Source organism: Dromaius novaehollandiae, chromosome 5 (assembly GCF_036370855.1).
Source record: "Dromaius novaehollandiae isolate bDroNov1 chromosome 5, bDroNov1.hap1, whole genome shotgun sequence".
Taxonomy (NCBI): Eukaryota; Metazoa; Chordata; class Aves; order Casuariiformes; family Dromaiidae; genus Dromaius; species Dromaius novaehollandiae.
The window spans coordinates 69,893,744-69,915,159 of NC_088102.1; the positions used below are offsets into that span (position 1 = coordinate 69,893,744).

A 21,416-nucleotide genomic window follows, 5' to 3' on the forward strand; every position below is an offset into this window, starting at 1 on the left:
CGATCTTATTTGTAATCATTGTATTTCCTGCCTCTTTTTCCAGTCAAATTTTAATGGATGTAAACACCAGTGCATTATTGGGTATTTGCAAAGTCCAGAGCCATGTTGCTTGATCTTCATATTTCAGTCATAATTCAGAATCCATTTGCATGTGAAATACAAACCCTTTTCCCGATTTCATACTGTTGTGTGAAATTCCCTGTAACTAAACTGAAAATTAAATAACTTGTTTCTTTCCTTCAGTGAGGAAGGAAAACTGTCTACCTCGCAGGATGCTTCTTGTAAATATGTGGTGGAAGAGAACGCAGAGGTTGCGGAAGAGGCTCCTTCTACTCTACAACCTGCTAGCAGTAGTCCAGAGCAGAGGTAACAGCATTCAAGGGTGCTTTCAATTCTCTGACCAGCAGTTTGCATGTTTTTCCAGTAGGGCCGATCTAAAGATATTCCTTCGTGTCCGTTTTGATCAGCTCTTAGTTCAATTCTTCCTAAATTCACTCTTGTGTCTGTTTTATATGAATCTTGTAAGTTGTGTTTTCTACTGATACCAAGACTCCAGAGTTGCAAAGTTTATTTACCTTGCACTTGTCTTGTAGTATGTTGTAAATATCCCTGCTCTGTTTTGTGATGTATGAGGATTTTGAATGCTGACTCGCTACAATTGTGAAAAGCGTGTGTATGGGGACAGATTAGCGGATTAAGTTTGACTTTGTCTCCTGAGAATTCACATAAACTAGGGCTATTTTTCTTCCAACTACGGAATGGTTGGTGGGGATTCATAAATGCAGCTGTGTGGAAAGGAAATGGTGCCTTAAGTCACACTTGACTGTGAGCTAGTCAAATAATTGCCTCTGAATTTGAATCGGTTACTGTTTGTACCCTTGTCTTTATCAGATACTAATCTGAATGCTTGTAGATTTGGACAAACTGTTCAAAGTATGTAAGCCATTTGTTTCAAATAAAATCCTCTTGAAGTTTGGAGCAACCTGGATTGTTCAGCATGCTTATCAGAGGAAAGAAATGAAGACGTTTTGGCTTGGCAGCTTGGCTAGTGGTGCAGTTTCAGAGACTAGTAATTCAAGATACAATTTGGAGGGGACCGCCACCAAGCACAGAAAGCTGTTCTTGCATAAACATTTCTTTTAAGCTGTCAGGTAGGACTGCTTCCTCCAAAAAGGCATCTGGTAGTATTTTTTTTTTCCTGTTTGATTTCATGTTGAGGTATTTGTTCTGGCTTTTTTTTTTTTGCCTCCCAAGTTAGTGAAATCTGGAAGCAGTCAGAATCAACTTGAAGTGTAGTACAGCTTCACTAAAGTCAAAAGCACATAGGGTGAGATTAATTGCCAGATGTTAGAAATATTTAATGCAAATGTTTCACATCTGAGCTATTTTCTAGACTTTAGTGAGGGGAGAAAACTTGGCACTTCTAGAGCAGGATTTATCTTAAACTTGCATCAAAAGCCTAAAACAGTGAAGAGCTTAAACTAGGGGAGAAGACCACCACCCTTGCAGACAGTGTTCCCTGCAAACCTTGCTCGGCAGCTAGATTAGAGCAGTATCTGACAGAAGTAGCTTCCAGCTCCTCTTTGGGTGTGAACGTGGCTTTGCCAGACTTCTGCCCCCTTCCCCTCAAAGTCTCAGCAGCACAGGCAGCTGGATCTCACTGCTGAAGGCAGAAGTGTTGTGGTTCAGCTAGTCCACACACTATGCAGCTCAATGCTAAGTGGGGAGAGCTTAATTTCTCATTTTCTAGATCACTTCAGATTCCTAAGTTCTTTGTAATTAATCTCTAGACAGGTTTACTGTTTTTCTACTTGAAATAATGTCCTGCTGCACATCAGGGTACCGGGAGCCCCACAGACTTGATTGGCTGTATTAAGGCTACAAGTACAGTACCATTTCCTGCGCCATGGATGCCCGGAGGAACCGTGCTGCCTCAGAAGTCGCGTAGAAGGAGAACTGAAATGCTGTGTACTTGCTCTGTGCCCTGAGCAGTGCCCAGGGTCTGCTGCCCGGCCTGCAGGGCAGAGCATGGCAGCACTTGGAGGGGTGTCGGGGCTGCGCCTGCTGCCTTCCCGTCACATCTGGGGGAGCTGCAAGCGCGTTTTGAAGGGGGAGAGGGTTCCAGTTAGTTAAAAGCAATTCCAGGAGTCAGTTTTGCCCTGCAGTATAAACAGAGGTATGATGCTGAATATATATTCAGGATCAGTATTGAACTAGTTGAATTTTACCAGTTTAGAAGCTATGGTGTTTCTTCAACTTCTGTAGATTTTGACTGTTACTCAAAAAACTTGGTATTTCTGATAAAAGCGTGAAAGTCTTCTGTGAAAGAAGTCATCACTTTTAAGACTCTGTGGACACTGTATTATACACCTAGCTTACTGCTGAAGACAAAAGGGAAATGCTTTTGTAAGCAAAGATAGGCTATAGCTCTGTGCATGTAGGTTTTAACCTGGAGCTCTGCTGCATGTTGGGGTTATCCCTTACGCAAGCTATTTAAGAAAGATGCAAAGATATTTGACAAAGTTCAGATTCTGCTCTCTAGTAACACATTTGTGAGCGGGTATGTTTTAGCTCTATGGTGCTGTTTTTAAGCTGCTACCTTTTTCTGCAAACCAGAACTTTCTGCTTGGTTATATTCCATAAATTTAGTCAAGAAAAAGATTCTAGTTGAAAAACCTGTATATTTTAGCTTCAGTGGGAAACCCAGAGACCCTGTATTTCACAGCTCCTTCTTTATCCGAAGGTACTGTTTTTATCAAGAGGATGTATTTTGTCCTGATAAGCATTACATTGTAGGGAAGAAAAAAAGGCCTGAGATATGAGGCGATTGCCTCGGCAGTAAGGAGCTGCCGGTGGAAGCCGACAGAGGGCTCTCCTAGCTAGCGGTGGCCGGGATGGCTGCGGAGTTCCCCGTAAACGTAAGCCCCCGCCGGGCTCCTTGCACCGAACCCCGCTGGCCCCAGCACAGCTCGGTGCTTTCTCTAAAGGTGGCCGTCACAGCAGATCCCCATGGGAGCGCAGTATGGCTATCTAGATGAATTTAATGGTGCTTTTGGGGCTCCATGCATGTATGGCTGGTGCGAGGAGTCCCCTAGGTAGGTCTTTGGCTGATAGCCAGCAATAACCATCTCTGCTAGGAGCCCTGTCTTGTCATGATTCCCTTCCCTTCCCCCCCCCCCCCCAGTTGGTAGTAAATGACTTATCGTTGCGGCTGTGTGGGCTGTCAGACCTCCTGTCCACGCAGCACTTCTCTTACCTTCCCGGTTTCTCTAAAAAGTGTTTAACTTTGTCTAGCGCTGTCTTGTTTCTCTTCTAATGTGTACGTATTTTTTTTAAAAAGTGTTTTTAGTGCTTAGCAGCCAAAGACTTAGCTAGGGGACTTCTGCCGGTCATGTGCGTGTAGAGCACGGACCCAAGAGAGTGGCTTCTCTGTGATGTACACCATCAGAGAACAGGAGTTACAGGTAACTTCCTTCACGTGTAGTGCCGAGGGGTATTTACAGCCTTTAAAGGGATCTTCCAGTGCTTTCAATAAAGTTGCACTGGATGGAAGTTGAGGATTTTGGTCTTTGTTGCTTTAAATTCTTAATGTTCCCTTGCATAACTGATGTCTTCCTTTGCGTTAGCCCAGGAGCAAGCGAGCCCGCACGTTTGCACTTGGACTTTCTTTTAGCTAGAAAGCTACACGCTGTTTTTCTTTTTGCTCCTGCAGGTTTGCTCTTTATTCCTTCCATACTTCCTGAGCCTTTCGCACTAATGGACTGAAATTCAAAGTATTTGCGAAACAGCAGCTCACAATTAGATTAGTCACTAAAGTAATCTTTAAGCACTGTTTTTGTTATGTCTTTGCACTTGAAAATAAGTAGCTATCTTAAGTGCTCTTGCTGTCATGTTTTGCCTCACAGAATAAGATGCAGAAAAATATCACAAATGTGCTTTTATTAGTGATTCTCTCAAGGGGATATCTGTGTTCAGAGAGATCATTCAGGAGCTCAGTTAATTTTTATAAAGATCAGGCACTCTTCACTGGTGTGCTCACTTAAAATTAAGTGCTGCACTTAATTAGGCAATAAAGGGGAAATGCTGGGCTCAAGAGGAGGGCCGAGAGTGGTGTTAGCTGCTTGTTCCCTCTTTCCAACTCCAGTGGAATTCTGTTCCGGAAAGACTTCTGTGACATGGTTTTTGGGGGATTTGCACTGAGCTGAATTTACTTGGGTCCCTTATTGTTTTTTGTACACTCATATCCTTTTTTGGCCTCTTAGGACTGATCAACGCACCCTTTTAGGAGAGACTTCTGTTAATGGCCCTGTATGATATGTGATGTCTACTGCTGTTGGCTGAAGAAAATGAACTGATATCCAGGGGTTTGAGTGTTTCTTGAGGATTTCATCTAGAGCCTGTTGAAGCCAGTCACTGCTGCACTAATTTCGCAAGGGATCAGGACCAGCAACATTTATATTCTAGATTTTAAGACATTGTACAGAAATTCATAAGTGTAAAAATATTGCACATTGAGAAATACCAATAATTTTTGCGTATGTTTATATTGTATTGTTCTAAATAATGGGTGGCCTGTGAAATAAGATCTTGCCACCCATGTAATGACAGTAGTGTTACTATAGTTAAAATGGCTGTAAGAATAGTTTTATAAAAAAAAAAAAAAGTGAATACACAAATCTAATGTATTTGAGACATAACTATTTGACAATTAGTGTGACCAAAGTATTTAGCAGTTTTCATACATTTTTCACCGTGTAAAAAGAAAAAAAGAAAAAAACTGAATTCATGTTTCTTCCAGGTTGGCGAAGAATTGTAGAACTGAAATGCCCTATAATTGTTATTTTGGTTGTTTTAGCTTACAAAAGTGATTTAAATAAGAATTTTTGGTGTTCAACATTTTACAACAGGTTTTTTAATTGGTAATTGTTTTCTGTATTGTTTAAAACAGATCAAAAATGTAAGTCTATTGGTAGAGATTTTAAGTATTTATTGCTACAACTTAGTTGACAAATTGATGTTACTGTAAAGCCATATGTTCTGTTAAGTCTTGTTTGCTTGAAACAATACCTTACAGGTGAAACACTAGAATATTTGAAGTGCACATGGCTTGTTGTGTTTTTTAAGTGATTCACCTGCCTTTTAACCCATTCACCAAGATTTACTTTAATACCAAGCATTATACAACGGAACATTTCAGAACAATCCGCGTATTTAAAACGCTGTAATCCTCTTAGACAAGTCAAGTAAATGAAATGCCCGTGCTGCTAATGTAATTACAGTACATGCATTTTAAAAGTATATAGTGTTTTTTTAATACAAATTTTGGCAGCAGAGCATGTTAATTGTTACTTTCACTGTACTGATCTGTGTGAGGCTTTCATTTGTATGTTCTGAACCAGTTTTTTCACAGCTGGTTTGTGTATATATATATAGTGATTATGGAAACTAATTCTGTGTAATTTATAATTTTCTATGTCAGTGTAAAATTCCAACAGCCTTCTCAAACAAACAGAAGCAATATACTGTATATTGCCACATTGTCTGGTGAAAGGGTTAAAGTACTTCACCTCCTGCACTTTTAGATGCAAATCCATTTTTATTTCTGTAATAGTTATATTCATTTATTTTTACATCATTTGTTTTCCTGACCAGTATTTAAAGCCAAAAGGATACTCTAAACAATGGCCAATGATTTATTTTAGAAAGTGTCCCAAGCAACGTGCCTAAACATTACATTGCGTACAGAAATAAAAAAACAAATGTATAATTGCATTGCCCTTATTCTTCCTGTCTTGCATTTCCTTCAGCAGGCTTTGTTGGGATTTGTCACTGCAAGCTGTTATAAACCGATCAGTTGTGTGAAAACGGAGGAAGAAAACAAGAGGCAACTATGGTTACTCTTTTATTTGTGCATAAGTAATGGCATCCATTGAGTTTGCAAATTGTTCCTTCTTGAAATCGGAATTACTCCCAGATCAGCTCTGCCAAAAATACTTGCGTTAGCGTTGAGTATTTTGATGCACTGCTAAAGATAGCAAGGTTGGCAGCTGTCCTCCTGCTGTTTTCTGGTCTGCTGTTGAACAAGCTGTTTTGGAGCTGCCCAGACCCCTTCACTCCTCTTGGCAGCGAGTTGGAATCCAGGTGGGAATTGCAAAGACCGAGCCCTGTTGCCTGCAGTTTGGCAAAGTCTCTTAAGGTTTATCATTATGTTTTTTTCCTGTTTGTGGACTGTAGCATCAGCCCACTACCCAGTTCGTGCTGGCGCTCAAGAATGAGAAAGGGCAGTATGTTGTCCCCCTTTCCTCCATTCCTGAGCTGTAATGTCAGCTGAGTGGCGATGGGTGAAGTGTTAAGTGGAGCTTCTTCTTCCATGCAGTTTGTCTTTTGCTTCAATGGTGCAAACCGGAGGTTTGCAGTGGTGCAAATGGAGGCAAACTGGGCTGCCCCACTTAATGCTGATTCCAGCAGTCTCGAGGGTTTGTCCTAGCTACTTCATTTGTTGAGAGCTTTAACAGCACATGCAGGATGTGAGGTAAGCCTGGGATTAACCTGGGTTTAATGTGTGTGAGCTTGTTCTGAGAGGCTCTGTGATATGGTTTGCACACAAACTGCAAAGACTTAGGGGTTTTGTATTGCCTGTACAGTGAATCCTGAACTTGAAGGGAAAGCTTTGGTGGGGGAAGGGGATGCCCGGACATGCACACATACAATTTTTTCCAGCACTTTGTGCTGCTCACGTAGGCTTGGGAAGGTTTGGAGGTATTTGGAGAATCCCTCTGAATGGTGGTGTTACCCACCCTGTTTAATCAAATCCAGTTTACTCACAGTGGAACTTGTCTCTTTACTAAATGTTATTTTAATGCAGTTGTAAGATGGACAAAACTCTAATATCTTTGCACAGATTTGAGTTCCTGTAGCATATTTAGCTGCAGTTGGGAATAAATAAGCTCACTCTGTTGGCACTGAAATGCATGTGTTAGAATATTTCAGATGCTCTTAGAAAAGGCTAGAGGGTCAGTCACTCTAAACTGAGGAATATTGATTTCAGTTGATGTCCAAGGTGGTGATGGATTTAACCCTCTGGGAATTCTCTGGTAAAGGGTTTTTACTTAAGCAGGAGTGTGTTGCAAAAGTAGCCAGACCAGCAGTAACTGCCTCCCCTCTCAGATCTGTGTCCCTGTTAAATAGGAGAGGGTGAATCTTGCTTTGTTGACCAGTTGCACCAGTGCAAACCCTTCTCCCCACCCACCTCCCCTTTTTAAGTGTATGCCTTGTACAAGATTTCATAGCAGAACTATTCTGTTTAATTAAAGTGTAAGTTTCTGACTTGATTAATGTGATCTTTTTATTAAATAAGCATTCCCCCTCTTCAGCAAACTGGTAGTAGCCCCTGGGAAGACAACAGGATAGTAAACGTTCTCATTACATCTTTGTAAACGTATTTCATGCTTTTGAGACAATCATTCTCCTGCCTTCTGCCAGGAGGAGACCTTGTATCTACCTCTTACCGGTGGGATCTGCCTTGCATCGGCTGCATGCTCCTGTGGAAACTTACTGCGGCGTCGATGCAGGGGGTGAATTCCTGCGAGGGTTTCGGAGCGGTTATGTGCAAGACGAATTGGGTCCAGTTACTATCTTTCATTATAAAGTTATTTCCTTGTTGAAATTAGCTTTAATTTCCGTGGAGATAATTTTGTTTTCGGACATGCATCTTGCGCAGTTGTAGCGGGAAGTGTTGTATGTAGTTGATGGCTCTATTAATATGCTTAAACAGATCACTTCTGACTGTCTCAAAAGAGTCAAGTCTCTTTCCATATAGCACAAGTGCTTCAAGCCCTGTTATAAAAGTGTCTGCATTTTGTTTCTTGTGCCAGGAATGGAAACTGGAGTAAAAGTTATTGCAGCAACAAAAAGCTTTTTCTGTTAAATTTTTAATTTTTTCTTTAGTCTATGCATCATACATTCTCTCGCATGAGACTCAGCTTGTCCCTTTGCTCAGGTAAAGTTTCTCTGGCTGTCTTACTACCCTCCTCTATGGATGGTGATAAGGTTTGTCGCAAGATGGGTTGCCGATTCTCCAGGCATGATGAAGATGCTCCGTTTTTCTGCAGAACCTGTTACTTACAGATCTGCTTGGACTGCTTTTGAGCTGCAGTCGGTGCTGCTCTCCCTGCCGTTCTTGACTGGGGGTGGGTGTAGGCTTGGTGTAGCCAAAGGTTTATTCTCATAAAAGTAGTACTACATTCTTAATGCAGATATCTGTTTTGCTTGTGTCATGATAAAAGCTGTATTGCTCTCCTCCCCTACCATATACAATTTTTTTGAGGTTGTGGGGGGATGACTGAAGTGTGGGAAGGCAAGAAGCATTTTGAAGTAATACATGGCCTTGATCTGCTCTACATACCTATAACAATGTTTAGAAACTCCAAAATAAGCATAAGCTTTTCTATTACCTAAAGCTTTTCTGTTGAAGAGAAATAAAGATGGTGATGTTTACTCTAAGCTGGCATGCATTTACTGGATCTTCAGCTTTCTGTGTGCAAGATTTGCTCACTGCCCCGCTCTCATAGCAGCTTGTAGATTGGCTGTAGATGGAACTGATAAAATGCTATATGAACTGCACCACATGTATAGTACAGCAATTTTGAATCAAATTGATTGGAATACAGCTCTTGCTACAAGAGGCAAAGACAGGCAGCACTATGCCAATAGCAACTAACACTCTTCCTTAGGAAGGAGTCTTAACTTGTGTAAGAGCTTTATCAGGGTAGTTCCTTGCAAAATTAAGCAAGGGGGAACAGTGCTGGAACAGAGATTTTTCTACACTCCAAGTTAATCACAACTAGGGAGGTGGACACAAAAAGCAATGACTTCGAGTTATTTTTATGATACGGGTAACGCTTGCTTTCCATGTGTTAAAAATCCTGGCAGTGTTGTACTTGGCATGCTGCATGCTCTGCTGTCTAATGTCTCATGTCAGACTTGATAGGGCAAAGACTCAGGGTAGAGCACAAATGAAGGTAGAATAGCGTCATTAGAATCAAAAATCATCCATTGGAAATAGGCAGTTATAAATGTTTTCTTTTCATAGATGTTAAACTAGATAGAGGGGAAGGCTGATAAGTAACTTCACACATGCCTAAAGGTGGAAGAGGCCATTCAAACATCTCTTCTGCATTTCTGTAGAAGGGAGACTGTAGGATTTCACTTCACTCCTGCCACTGTTGCTTTGGGAGCCCAGTAGTTTGCCTTTGACTAATGTGTGTATGGAGAACACTGATTGTAAATGATGTCTTCTTTATAGCTCTGGATAAAATAGCTTACTAGTGCAATCAAAAAAGCAAACCATTTTAGTAGTCTAGTCTCTAACTGATAAAGGGTATAAAATTCCTAAGTGGCATATAATACATAAATTGAGGCAGTAGTTGTAACTGAAATGAGAGAGGGGGGAAGAAGACAGCTATTCTTACTCTGTATCTGAAGACTTAAATGATGTAGACAAATGCTATTCCATCTTTTGTCTTTCCTCTTCAAATTACTAGCTGCCCATAAAGCTGCAGTGCCTTGCACCTGAAATCGGATTATTTCAAAAGGCGTAATCGAGTGCAGCACACCATCTGCAGTCTCACAGTACTCACCTACTGCTAAGCCTTTAGCCTTGAACATCTTGTAGCCTTGTTTCTCTAGATGGATTTTTTTTTTCCCCTAGCCCACTTAAGACTGAGATCAGCTCTAACTCACCTTGATTCTGTCACATGCTGTGTAGATAGCTCAGTTTGGTTTTGAGTTATATGGCAGCCTCTTTGCAGATCCTCTGGGTTTCATGCCTAAATTCTTACAGTTTAGTGCTTCTCTTTGCCTAAAGAACTGGCAAAAATCTGAGCAGCACCTATTTTTCTCTCTGTCACATGAGAGGCTGCTTACTTAAGGCAGAAAAAGGGCCTTGCTCCTGCAAGGGAGGAAGACCTGGCAGCTGGGCAGTGACAAGGTGGCTCTGCGCAGGTTCGTTTGAGCTCCTGTGTCCAAGATGACGCAGAAGACTTACGGGGCTGTGAAGTCCCCTGATTTCTGGCCACTGCCCCTCCTGGCTCCAGGTTTTACATTTTCTGAGGATTTGAAAGATTCCAAAGCATTTTCTATTTAAATATTCTACTAAGGACTGTAGAAACAAAGGCTTTAGATGTCGCATACCAACACTATCTGAAGGAAGCAATTTTTTCAGTTTAAAGATGCACACTTGGTTTGAATAGCTTATGGGTATTATACGACAAGGTGAAAGCTGTGTTGTTTTTCACCTTTTACAACCGTTTACCACTCCAGAGAGTCAGATGTAGTGGCATGTTCTCAAACGCAACTGTTCCTGAGATACTAAAGGACATACCTCCAGTCCACCTCAAAAAATCCCGGGAAAAATCCGTGTTTCTGTCAGGCTTCAGCACACCTAATACACGCAGCTGAGGTTTTAATATGCTGTTTGTCATCATCACCACACTGTAAGTACCTTTAAACTGATATAAATCTGTGGCTGTGAAATAAGAACGGAAAAGCTAGACAATTTTTCTCTTACAAGGAAAAAAACCCTTCGAAATTAGTGATGAAATATACCCGATATTTTAAATGCTGTGGGTAACTCTACCACTCCATCTAAATAATTAGAAAAGGTGAAAAGCCGTAACTTAGAAACAAATTCAGCAGTCCTGGTTGTAGCACTGGAATTCAGGAAGGCGATTTGCAGTGCTTCCAGTGCAAAAACAAAAAACCCTAAGCAGTCATTCAACTGAAGTATAGACAGAATTGGGCACTTCTTGTACTGGCGAAACATTTCTTGCAGAAGATGTTAAAGTGACTAGGCTGGAATAACATTTTCTTCTGTAAACTGCTGGTGTTGCATATTATGCTTGACATGAGTGTGTTTCCTTACCTAAAAAGTTAGTTGGTTGTACCCACCTCTTAATAACTTCTGTTTCTTTAGTCGAAGAGAAGTAATTGAATGTTTTGTTTGACTTTACCTCCATGCCTGAGAAAGCAAGATTGCTGAGGTATTGAAGTACTAGCTCTATAAAGTGCTATTAGCACTATCCACTTTCCCAGGCTGCTGTACCAGGATCCCGGGTCCCAGCCTGTGTGTTGGGGGCAGAGTTCAGTGCCCAGCATCACTTCTGTGCTGCGGCTTTCAGCAGCACCTCCAGTCTCTCGGTGACCATGCATTTGCCGTTCCTGTAAGAGCTGCATCTGCTGCTGCCTGGAAAGCAAGGTTTCCTTTGAAAGTTTGGATGGCAGCCTCAAGAGTCAGTTTTAAATACGTTTTTATACGTCGAGGATGGGCTTCAAACAGGTCATCTGTCAAGTCTGAAATAAAAACACCCCATCACAATACACGTCTGGCACAATCCCATCCCCTACTGTTCTTATCAGACAAAAACTGATTAATTTTCTAATGTTTGCCTTAATTTGCAAAGAGTGGAGTTTATTTTAATTCACAGATTGAATAATTAAGGGTTATCATCTGCTGTAATGCACTAAGCTTACTGCTGCTCAAGCAGTGCTGAATCCTAATACACATATTAATACCTTCAGTGATGCCAGTAAAACCCATTTGGATGAAAAGAGTTCTTTTAATTCCTAGGGAAGGGCCCTCACTTAACTCAGATGTTTCAGCTAAACCTGAGAGGAACAAAAGCAGCAAGCACAGGGACATTCATTCCATATATGCGGTGCCTTGAAGAAGTGCAGGTTCCCGGCTGTAAAGATTAACCTGGGTTTTCTACACTCAGCCAAATCATGGCTTGAATTATGTCTTCAATTACGTTTTGGATTCCCAAGACTCGCGACTGTCCTGTTGTTTTGGAATATGGATACAGCCTCTTCAAAGAGAGATGACTTCCTGGGAGAGGACTAACCTGGCTTGCAGGGGATGTGTGTGTGTGTTGAGTTTGCTTTGTTTCAGTGGCTCTGCAGGGCTGCAACAGCTATTAATAGGCTCTAATCTCAATTTCTAACTCTTCAGGTCAGAAAATTTGTGTTACTAACTGATGTGTATGAAGACTTGGTGAGAATTATGAGCTTTCATGAGAATGGTCCAGCCTCACAGTACTCTCCAAAAATAGTCTTCATCTCATCAGTCCTTCTCTAGAAGGTATAGATGGAGTATTACTGCTACCTCAACATCGGAAATACCTTTTATTTTTTTTTTCCCCCCCCCCATGTGTTGGAGGGGACATATTCCCTTTTATGTATTTTTTGGATGCTGCTGCCTACTGCTGTGACTCTTGCGATTTGCTAAGAAATGCATCCCAATCCCCAGCATTTTCAAACTTGTCTTGATTTCCAGGTGTTGGGAGGTGTCTGCTGGGTAACTTTGCTTCCCAGAAAAAGATGTCTCAAACTAATGTTCCTTGTCCTTGTCAGGTTTCTCTGAAAATATATCAAATGAAAATGGCAGCTTTTTCCTCTGCTAGAATAAAAGTTGTTTTGTACTATGAGCCTTGTCCTGCTGTCGCAGAGTGGTGGAGGCTGGAAGGGACCTCTGCAGATGCTCAAGCAGGGTCACTTGGACCCCTGTCCAGACGGCTTTCGAGTATCTCCAGGGACGGAGAGACCACAACCTCTCTGGGCAGCCTCTTCCAGTGCTCAGTCACCCTCGTGGGAAAGAAGTTTTTCCCCGTGTTCAGATGGAGCTTCCTGTGTTTCAGTTTGTGCCCGTTGCCTCTCGTCCTCGCGCTGGGCACCACTGTCTGGCCCTGTTCTCTTTACAGGCTCCCTTTGGGTCCTTGCACACATTGGTAAGATCCCCCGTGAGTCTTCTCTTCTGCAGGCTGCAGAGTCCCAGCTCTCTCAGCCTTTCCTCACAGGAGAGATGCTCCGGTCCCTGCATCATCTCAGCAGCCCTGCGCTGCACTGGCTCCAGTAGCTCCATGTCTCTCTTGTGCTGGGGAGCCCGGGACTGGACACGGCACTGCAGGTGTGGCCTCGCCAGGGCTGAGGAGAGGGGGAGGATCAGCTCCCCTGACCCGCTGGCAATGCTCCCCCTAATGCACCCAGGAGACCCTTGGCCATCTTGGCCACAGGGGCACATTGGTGGCTCCCGGTCAGCTTGGTGTCCACCAGGACCCCCAGGACCTTCCCCGCAGAGCTGCTCTCCAGCAGGTCAGCCCCAGCCTGCACTGGTGCCGGGGGTTTTTCCTCCCTGGGTGCAGGACTTTGCACTTGCCTTTGCTGAACCTCATGAGGTTCCTCTGTGCCCATCTCTCCAGCCTGTCAGGGTCCCTCTGAAGGGCAGCAGGGCCCTCTGGGGTGTCAGCCGCTCCTCCCAGGTTTGTGCCATCAGGAAGCTTCCTGCGGCTGAGCTCTGTCCCTTCATCCAGGGCCCTGAGGAGTAAGTTGAGCAATGTGGGACCCAGTATTGACCCCTGGGGACCACTGCTCGCTGCAGACCTCGGACTAGACGTTGTGCCACTGATCACCACATCCCCAGGGATCAGGGAGAGGCCGACGGGCCTGTGGTTCTGTGGGTCCTCCTTGCCCTTTGGGAAGCCTGGAGTGACGTGAGCTTCCTTCCAGCCCGCGGGCACCTCTCCTCATTGCCGTATCCTTTCAAAGGTGACTGAGAGGGGCCTAGCAGTGATGTCCACCAGCTCCTTCAGCACTCGTGGGTGCCTCCCATGAGGCCCATGGACTTGTGGATGTCCCGGTTGCTGAAGTGATCCCTAACCCAGTGCTCCTGCAGGAAAGGGAAGTCTTCCCTTCTCCAGCCTCTCTCCCCGGACTCCAGGTCCAGCACTCCTGAGGGCTGGTCCTTAGCAGTGAAGACTGAAGCAAAGGCGGCACTCACTGTCTCTGCCTTGTCGGTACCCTCCGCCACCAGGCTCCTGGCATCATTCAGCAGGGGGGAAGGGGCCACAGTTTTTCCTAGTCTTCCTTTAGTTACTGGCTCTGGCTGTCCCTGACATCCCTGGCCCATTTAAACCCCAGAGGGGCCTCGGCCGTCCTCGTCCCGTCCCCGCGTACACCGTGACGTCCCTGCCTCCCTCCCACGGGGCCTGTCCGTGCTTCCACCTTCTGCACGCTTCCTCCGTCACCTGGGTGGGGAAGGTACCGCCGATGCTCTCCGGCCCCTCCAGCCCCGCGAGCTGTCCCGCCGCCTCGCCAGAATCCCGGTGGGATCGTGGCCCTGCTCCCCAGGCGGCCCGGCCCGGCGGCAGCGACGCGGGCGTCTCCTCCGGCGAGGTGGGGCCCTCTCGTCCCCGTCGGTCGCGGAGCCTCGGCCGCGGTCCCACGACGGCGGCAACCACAACCCCGCTGCCGGCACCGGTGGCACAGCCGGCCCTTTCCTGGGAGCGTCCGGCTGCTTCTCCCGCCGTCCCTCCCCCTCGCGGCCCCCCACCGCCGTCCCCAGCGCCCCGACGCCCCGTCCGACGCGTCCCCCGGGCCCTGGGCAGCATCGCTGGGGCCGCCCGGAAGGGCAGCCGGGGTCCCGGTCGGACGGGGGACAGGCCCCGGCGGGGAGACGTCCCAGGGAGGAAGAAGCAGTGGGGGAGGCCTAGAAAGCACCCCCCCCCCCTTTCCTTTTCTTTCTTTCTTTGGTTTTTTTTGCTTTCTAGGAATTCTCCCTTTTGGCTTTTCAGGAAATAGCTTCACCTTCTGAGCCCTGACCCTTTCTGCTTCCCAGGAATTCCCCCCACACACACTTTTTTGCTGTCCAGGAGTTTTATCTTTTTTTTGCTTTCTAGGAATCCCTCCCTTTTTTTTTGGTGTGCCTGGCGTTCCTCCCTTTTCCTAGAAATCCCCAGAAAGAAAAAAAATAAAAGAAAAAGAAAAAGAAAAAAGGGGCAGGGGATTCCTAGAAAGCAAAGAAAGTAGGAAAAAATTCCTAGAGAAAAAAAAAGGGGGGTAGGAAATTCCTAAAAAACAAACAAAAAAAAAATCTGCCCCACTTTTTTTGTTTGTTTGTTTTCTATGAATTTTCCCTTTTGGTTTTTCAGAAAATAGCTTCATTTTCTGGGACGTTACCCTTTCTGCTTTCTAGGAATCACCCCCCCCCCCTTATTTCTTTGGTTTCTAGGAATTTCCTTTTTGCTTTCTAGGAATTCCCACCCCTTTATTTTTTGCTTTCTAGGAACCCCCCCCCCCTTTTTTTTTTTAAAGGCATTAGCTTCATTTTCTGGGAGATCTCCCTTTTTGCTTTCTAAGGTCCCCCTGCAACCTTCTTTTTGCTTTCTAGGAATTTTTTGCCCCTTTTTATGCTCTCTAGGAATTTTTTCCTTTCCATTCTTCCCCCAGAAAAATTCCTAGAAAACAAAAAAAAATTTGCCCCTTTTTGTGCTTTCTAGGAATTTTTCTAGGAAGAGGAAGGGTAAGAAAAAAATTCCTAGAAAGCTTAGAAAGGGGGGGGGGCTGCTTTCTAGGAATTTTTCTAAGGGAGGAAGGGGAAGGAAAGAACTCCTAGAAGGCATACAAAGGGGTGAATAATTTTTTTTTTTTTTTTTTTTTTTTTTTTGCTTTCTAGGAATTTTTTCTTGAAGGAGGAAGGGGAAGGAAAAATTCCTAGAAAGCATAAGAAGAGGCAAAAATTTTTCTTTTGCTTTCTAGGAATATTTCTAAGAGGGCAAAAAAAATTCCTAGAGAGCATAAGAAAAAAGGGCAAAAAATTTGTTGCTTTCTAGGAATTTTTCTAGAGGGAAGAAAGGGAAAGAAAAATTCCTAGAAAGCATAAAAAGGGGAGGAAAAATTCCTAGAAAGCATAAAAAGGAGGGGATTCTTTGCTTTTTTTTTTTTTTTTTTTTTTGCTTTCTAGGAATTTTTCGTACTTTTTATGCTTTCTATTAATTCTTTCCTTCCTCTTCCTCCCCTAGAAAAATTCCTAGAAAGCACCCCCCCCCCTTTTATGCTTTCTAGGAATTTATCATCTTTTTTATGCTTTCTAGGAATTTTTCCACCCTTTTTATGCTCTCTAGGAATTTTTCCTTTCCCTTCTTCCTCCAGAAAAATTCCTAGAAAGCAAAAAAATTTTTGCCTCTTTTTATGCTTTCTAGGAATTTTTCTTGGGGGGGGGGTCCTAGGAAGCATTAAAAGAGGCAAAAAAAAATTTATTTTTTTTTTTTTGCTTTCTAGGAATTTTTCCTTCCTCTTCCTCCTCCTAGAAAAATTCCTAGAAAGCAAAAAAAAAAACAAAAAAACAAAAAAAAACCCTGCTTTTATGCTTTCTAGGAAGTTTTTCCTTTCCATTTCTACCCCAGAAAAATTCCTAGAAAGCAAACCCCCCCCCCCCCAATATGCTTTCTAGGAATTTTTCCTCCCCTTTTTATGCTTTCTAGGAATTTTTCTTTCCCTTTCCTCCTCCTAGAAAAATTCCTAGAAAGCAACAAATTTTTTGCCCTTTTTTTCTTATGCTCTCTAGGAATTTTTTTTCTCCCTCCTAGGACTATTGCTAGAAAGCAAAGAAAATTTTTGCCCCTTCTTATGCTTTCTAGGAATTTTTTCTTCCCTTTCCTCCTTCAAGAAAAAAATTCCTAGAAAGCAAAAAAAAAAAAATTTTTTTTCACCCCCTTTTATGCTTTCTAGGAATTTTTTTCTAGGGGGAAGAAAGGGAAAGAAAAATTCCTAGAAAGCATAAAATGGAGCAAAAAAATTCCTAGAAAGCATAAAAGCCGAGGGTGGGGTTGCTTTCTAGGAATTTTTCTAGGAGGAGGAGGAAGAAGAAAAATTCCTAGAAAGCATAAAAAAGGGGGTGGATTTTGGGCTTTTTTTTTGTTTTCCTCTTTCTAGGAAGTTTTCCTTCCCCTTCCTACTCCTCCTAGAAAAATTCCTATAAAGCATAAAAAGGGGCAAAAAATTCCTGGAAATAAAAAAAAAAAAAAAAGGAACACGATTTCCTAGAAAGCAAATAACAAGGGCAAAATAGTCCTAGAAAGCAAAAAAGGGATAGGAAAAAAATCCTAGAAAGCAATTCTAGGATTTTTTTCACCCTTTTCTTCTTTCTAGGAGGCAAATAAAAAAAATAAATAAAGGGGGGGAGGAATCATGGAAAGAAAAAAAAAAAAAAAAAGGGGGGCATAAAAATCCTGGAAAGCATGAAGTGCGAGGAAAAATTCCTAGAAAGCAGAAAGGGGGGGGGCAGGAATCCTAGAAAGCAAAAAGGGACATCTCCCAGAAAATGAAGCTAACGCCTTAAAAAAAGGGGGGGGGGGAAGTTTCTAGAAAGCAAAAAATACAGGGGTGGGAATTCCTAGAAAGCAAAAAGGAAATTCCTAGAAACCAAAGAAAAAAGGGGGGGGGGTGATTCCTAGAAAGCAGAAAGGGTAACGTCCCAGAAAAATGAAGCTATTGTCTGAAAAGCCAAAAGGGAAAATTCCTAGAAAGAAAAAAAAAAAAAAAAAAAAAAAGTGGGGGGGGTTTATTTTTTGTTTTTTTAGGAATTTCCTCCCCCGTTCTTTTTTCTCTAGGAATTTTTTCCTACTTTCTTTGCTTTCTAGGAATCCCCTGCCCCTTTTTTCTTTTTCTTTTTCTTTTATTTTTTTTCTTTCTGGGGATTTCTAGGAAAAGGGAGGAACGCCAGGCACACCAAAAAAAAAGGGAGGGATTCCTAGAAAGCAAAAAAAAGATAAAACTCCTGGACAGCAAAAAAGTGTGTGTGGGGGGAATTCCTGGGAAGCAGAAAGGGTCAGGGCTCAGAAGGTGAAGCTATTTCCTGAAAAGCCAAAAGGGAGAATTCCTAGAAAGCAAAAAAAACCAAAGAAAGAAAGAAAAGGAAAGGGGGGGGGGGTGCTTTCTAGGCCTCCCCCACTTCTTCTTCCTCCCTGGGACGTCTCCCCGCCGGGGCCTGTCCCCCGTCCGACCGGGACCCCGGCTGCCCTTCCGGGCGGCCCCAGCGATGCTGCCCAGGGCCCGGGGGACGCGTCGGACGGGGCGTCGGGGCGCTGGGGACGGCGGTGGGGGGCCGCGAGGGGGAGGGACGGCGGGAGAAGCAGCCGGACGCTCCCAGGAAAGGGCCGGCTGTGCCACCGGTGCCGGCAGCGGGGTTGTGGTTGCCGCCGTCGTGGGACCGCGGCCGAGGCTCCGCGACCGACGGGGACGAGAGGGCCCCACCTCGCCGGAGGAGACGCCCGCGTCGCTGCCGCCGGGCCGGGCCGCCTGGGGAGCAGGGCCACGATCCCACCGGGATTCTGGCGAGGCGGCGGGACAGCTCGCGGGGCTGGAGGGGCCGGAGAGCATCGGCGGTACCTTCCCCACCCAGGTGACGGAGGAAGCGTGCAGAAGGTGGAAGCACGGACAGGCCCCGTGGGAGGGAGGCAGGGACGTCACGGTGTACGCGGGGACGGGACGAGGACGGCCGAGGCCCCTCTGGGGTTTAAATGGGCCAGGGATGTCAGGGACAGCCAGAGCCAGTAACTAAAGGAAGACTAGGAAAAACTGTGGCCCCTTCCCCCCTGCTGAATGATGCCAGGAGCCTGGTGGCGGAGGGTACCGACAAGGCAGAGGCAGTGAGTGCCGCCTTTGCTTCAGTCTTCACTGCTAAGGACCAGCCCTCAGGAGTGCTGGACCTGGAGTCCGGGGAGAGAGGCTGGAGAAGGGAAGACTTCCCTTTCCTGCAGGAGCACTGGGTTAGGGATCACTTCAGCAACCGGGACATCCACAAGTCCATGGGCCTCATGGGAGGCACCCACGAGTGCTGAAGGAGCTGGTGGACATCACTGCTAGGCCCCTCTCAGTCACCTTTGAAAGGATACGGCAGTGAGGAGAGGTGCCCGCGGGCTGGAAGGAAGCTCACGTCACTCCAGGCTTCCCAAAGGGCAAGGAGGACCCACAGAACCACAGGCCCGTCGGCCTCTCCCTGATCCCTGGGGATGTGGTGATCAGTGGCACAACGTCTAGTCCGAGGTCTGCAGCGAGCAGAGGTCCCCAGGGGCCAATACTGGGTCCCACATTGCTCAACTTACTCCTCAGGGCCCTGGATGAAGGGACAGAGCTCAGCTGCAGGAAGCTTCCTGATGGCACAAACCTGGGAGGAGCGGCTGACACCCCAGAGGGCCCTGCTGCCCTTCAGAGGGACCCTGACAGGCTGGAGAGATGGGCACAGAGGAACCTCATGAGGTTCAGCAAAGGCAAGTGCAAAGTCCTGCATCCAGGGAGGAAAAACCCCGGCACCAGTGCAGGCTGGGGCTGACCTGCTGGAGAGCAGCTCTGCAGGGAAGGTCCTGGGGGTCCTGGTGGACACCAAGCTGACCGGGAGCCACCAATGTGCCCCTGTGGCCAAGATGGCCAAGGGTCTCCTGGGTGCATTAGGGGGAGCATTGCCAGCGGGTCAGGGGAGCTGATCCTCCCCCTCTCCTCAGCCCTGGCGAGGCCACACCTGCAGTGCCGTGTCCAGTCCCGGGCTCCCCAGCACAAGAGAGACATGGAGCTACTGGAGCCAGTGCAGCGCAGGGCTGCTGAGATGATGCAGGGACTGGAGCATCTCTCCTGTGAGGAAAGGCTGAGAGAGCTGGGACTCTGCAGCCTGCAGAAGAGAAGACTCACGGGGGATCTTACCAACGTGTGCAAGGACCCAAAGGGAGCCTGTAAAGAGAACAGGGCCAGACAGTGGTGCCCAGCGCGAGGACGAGAGGCAACGGGCACAAACTGAAACACAGGAAGCTCCATCTGAACACGGGGAAAAACTTCTTTCCCACGAGGGTGACTGAGCACTGGAAGAGGCTGCCCAGAGAGGTTGTGGACTCTCTGTCCCTGGAGATACTCGAAAGCCGTCTGGACAGGGGTCCAAGTGACCCTGCTTGAGCATCTGCAGAGGTCCCTTCCAGCCTCCACCACTCTGCGACAGCAGGACAAGGCTCATAGTACAAAACAGCTTTTATTCTAGCAGAGGAAAAAGCTGCCATTTTCATTTGATATATTTTCAGAGAAACCTGACAAGGACAAGGAACATTAGTTTGAGACATCTTTTTCTGGGAAGCAAAGTTACCCAGCAGACACCTCCCAACACCTGGAAATCAAGACAAGTTTGAAAATGCTGGGGATTGGGATGCATTTCTTAGCAAATCGCAAGAGTCACAGCAGTAGGCAGCAGCATCCAAAAAATACATAAAAGGGAATGTCCCCTCCAACACATGGGGGGAAAAAGAAAGGTATTTCCGATGTTGAGGTAGCAGTAATACTCCATCTGTACCTTCTAGAGAAGGACTGATGAGATGAAGACTATTTTTGGAGAGTACTGTGAGGCTGGACCATTCTCATGAAAGCTCATAATTCTCACCAAGTCTTCATACACATCAGTTAGTAACACAAATTTTCTGACCTGAAGAGTTAGAAATTGAGATTAGAGCCTATTAATAGCTGTTGCAGCCCTGCAGAGCCACTGAAACAAAGCAAACTCAACACACACACACACATCCCCCGCAAGCCAGGTTAGTCCTCTCCCAGGAAGTCATCTCTCTTTGAAGAGGCTGTATCCATATTCCAAAACAACAGGACAGTCGCGAGTCTTGGGAATCCAAAACGTAATTGAAGACATAATTCAAGCCATGATTTGGCTGAGTGTAGAAAACCCAGGTTAATCTTTACAGCCGGGAACCTGCACTTCTTCAAGGCACCGCATATATGGAATGAATGTCCCTGTGCTTGCTGCTTTTGTTCCTCTCAGGTTTAGCTGAAACATCTGAGTTAAGTGAGGGCCCTTCCCTAGGAATTAAAAGAGCTCTTCTCATCCAAATGGGTTTTACTGGCATCACTGAAGGTATTAATATGTGTATTAGGATTCAGCACTGCTTGAGCAGCAGTAAGCTTAGTGCATTACAGCAGATGATAACCCTTAATTATTCAATCTGTGAATTAAAATAAACTCCACTCTTTGCAAATTAAGGCAAACATTAGAAAATTAATCAGTTTTTGTCTGATAAGAACAGTAGGGGATGGGATTGTGCCAGACGTGTATTGTGATGGGGTGTTTTTATTTCAGACTTGACAGATGACCTGTTTGAAGCCCATCCTCGACGTATAAAAACGTATTTAAAACTGACTCTTGAGGCTGCCATCCAAACTTTCAAAGGAAACCTTGCTTTCCAGGCAGCAGCAGATGCAGCTCTTACAGGAACGGCAAATGCATGGTCACCGAGAGACTGGAGGTGCTGCTGAAAGCCGCAGCACAGAAGTGATGCTGGGCACTGAACTCTGCCCCCAACACACAGGCTGGGACCCGGGATCCTGGTACAGCAGCCTGGGAAAGTGGATAGTGCTAATAGCACTTTATAGAGCTAGTACTTCAATACCTCAGCAATCTTGCTTTCTCAGGCATGGAGGTAAAGTCAAACAAAACATTCAATTACTTCTCTTCGACTAAAGAAACAGAAGTTATTAAGAGGTGGGTACAACCAACTAACTTTTTAGGTAAGGAGACACACTCATGTCAAGCATAATATGCAACA

At 45.2% G+C, this 21,416-nt stretch overlaps 1 protein-coding gene across 10 annotated transcripts in view; it reads left to right on the plus strand.

Moving 5' to 3' along the window:
- Positions 1-7,331, plus strand: part of PPP6R3 (protein phosphatase 6 regulatory subunit 3) — a 63,888-nt gene extending 56,557 nt beyond the window's left edge. For all 10 annotated transcript variants that reach the window (XM_064513239.1, XM_064513237.1, XM_064513238.1 and 7 more), the window contains 2 exons: positions 244-366; positions 4,263-7,331. In XM_064513239.1, coding sequence (XP_064369309.1) covers positions 244-366; positions 4,263-4,314 — 175 coding nt within the window. In that variant the 3' untranslated portion in view covers positions 4,315-7,331. The remainder of the gene's footprint in view (positions 1-243; positions 367-4,262) is intronic.
- The last annotated feature ends 14,085 nt before the right edge of the window (positions 7,332-21,416 follow it).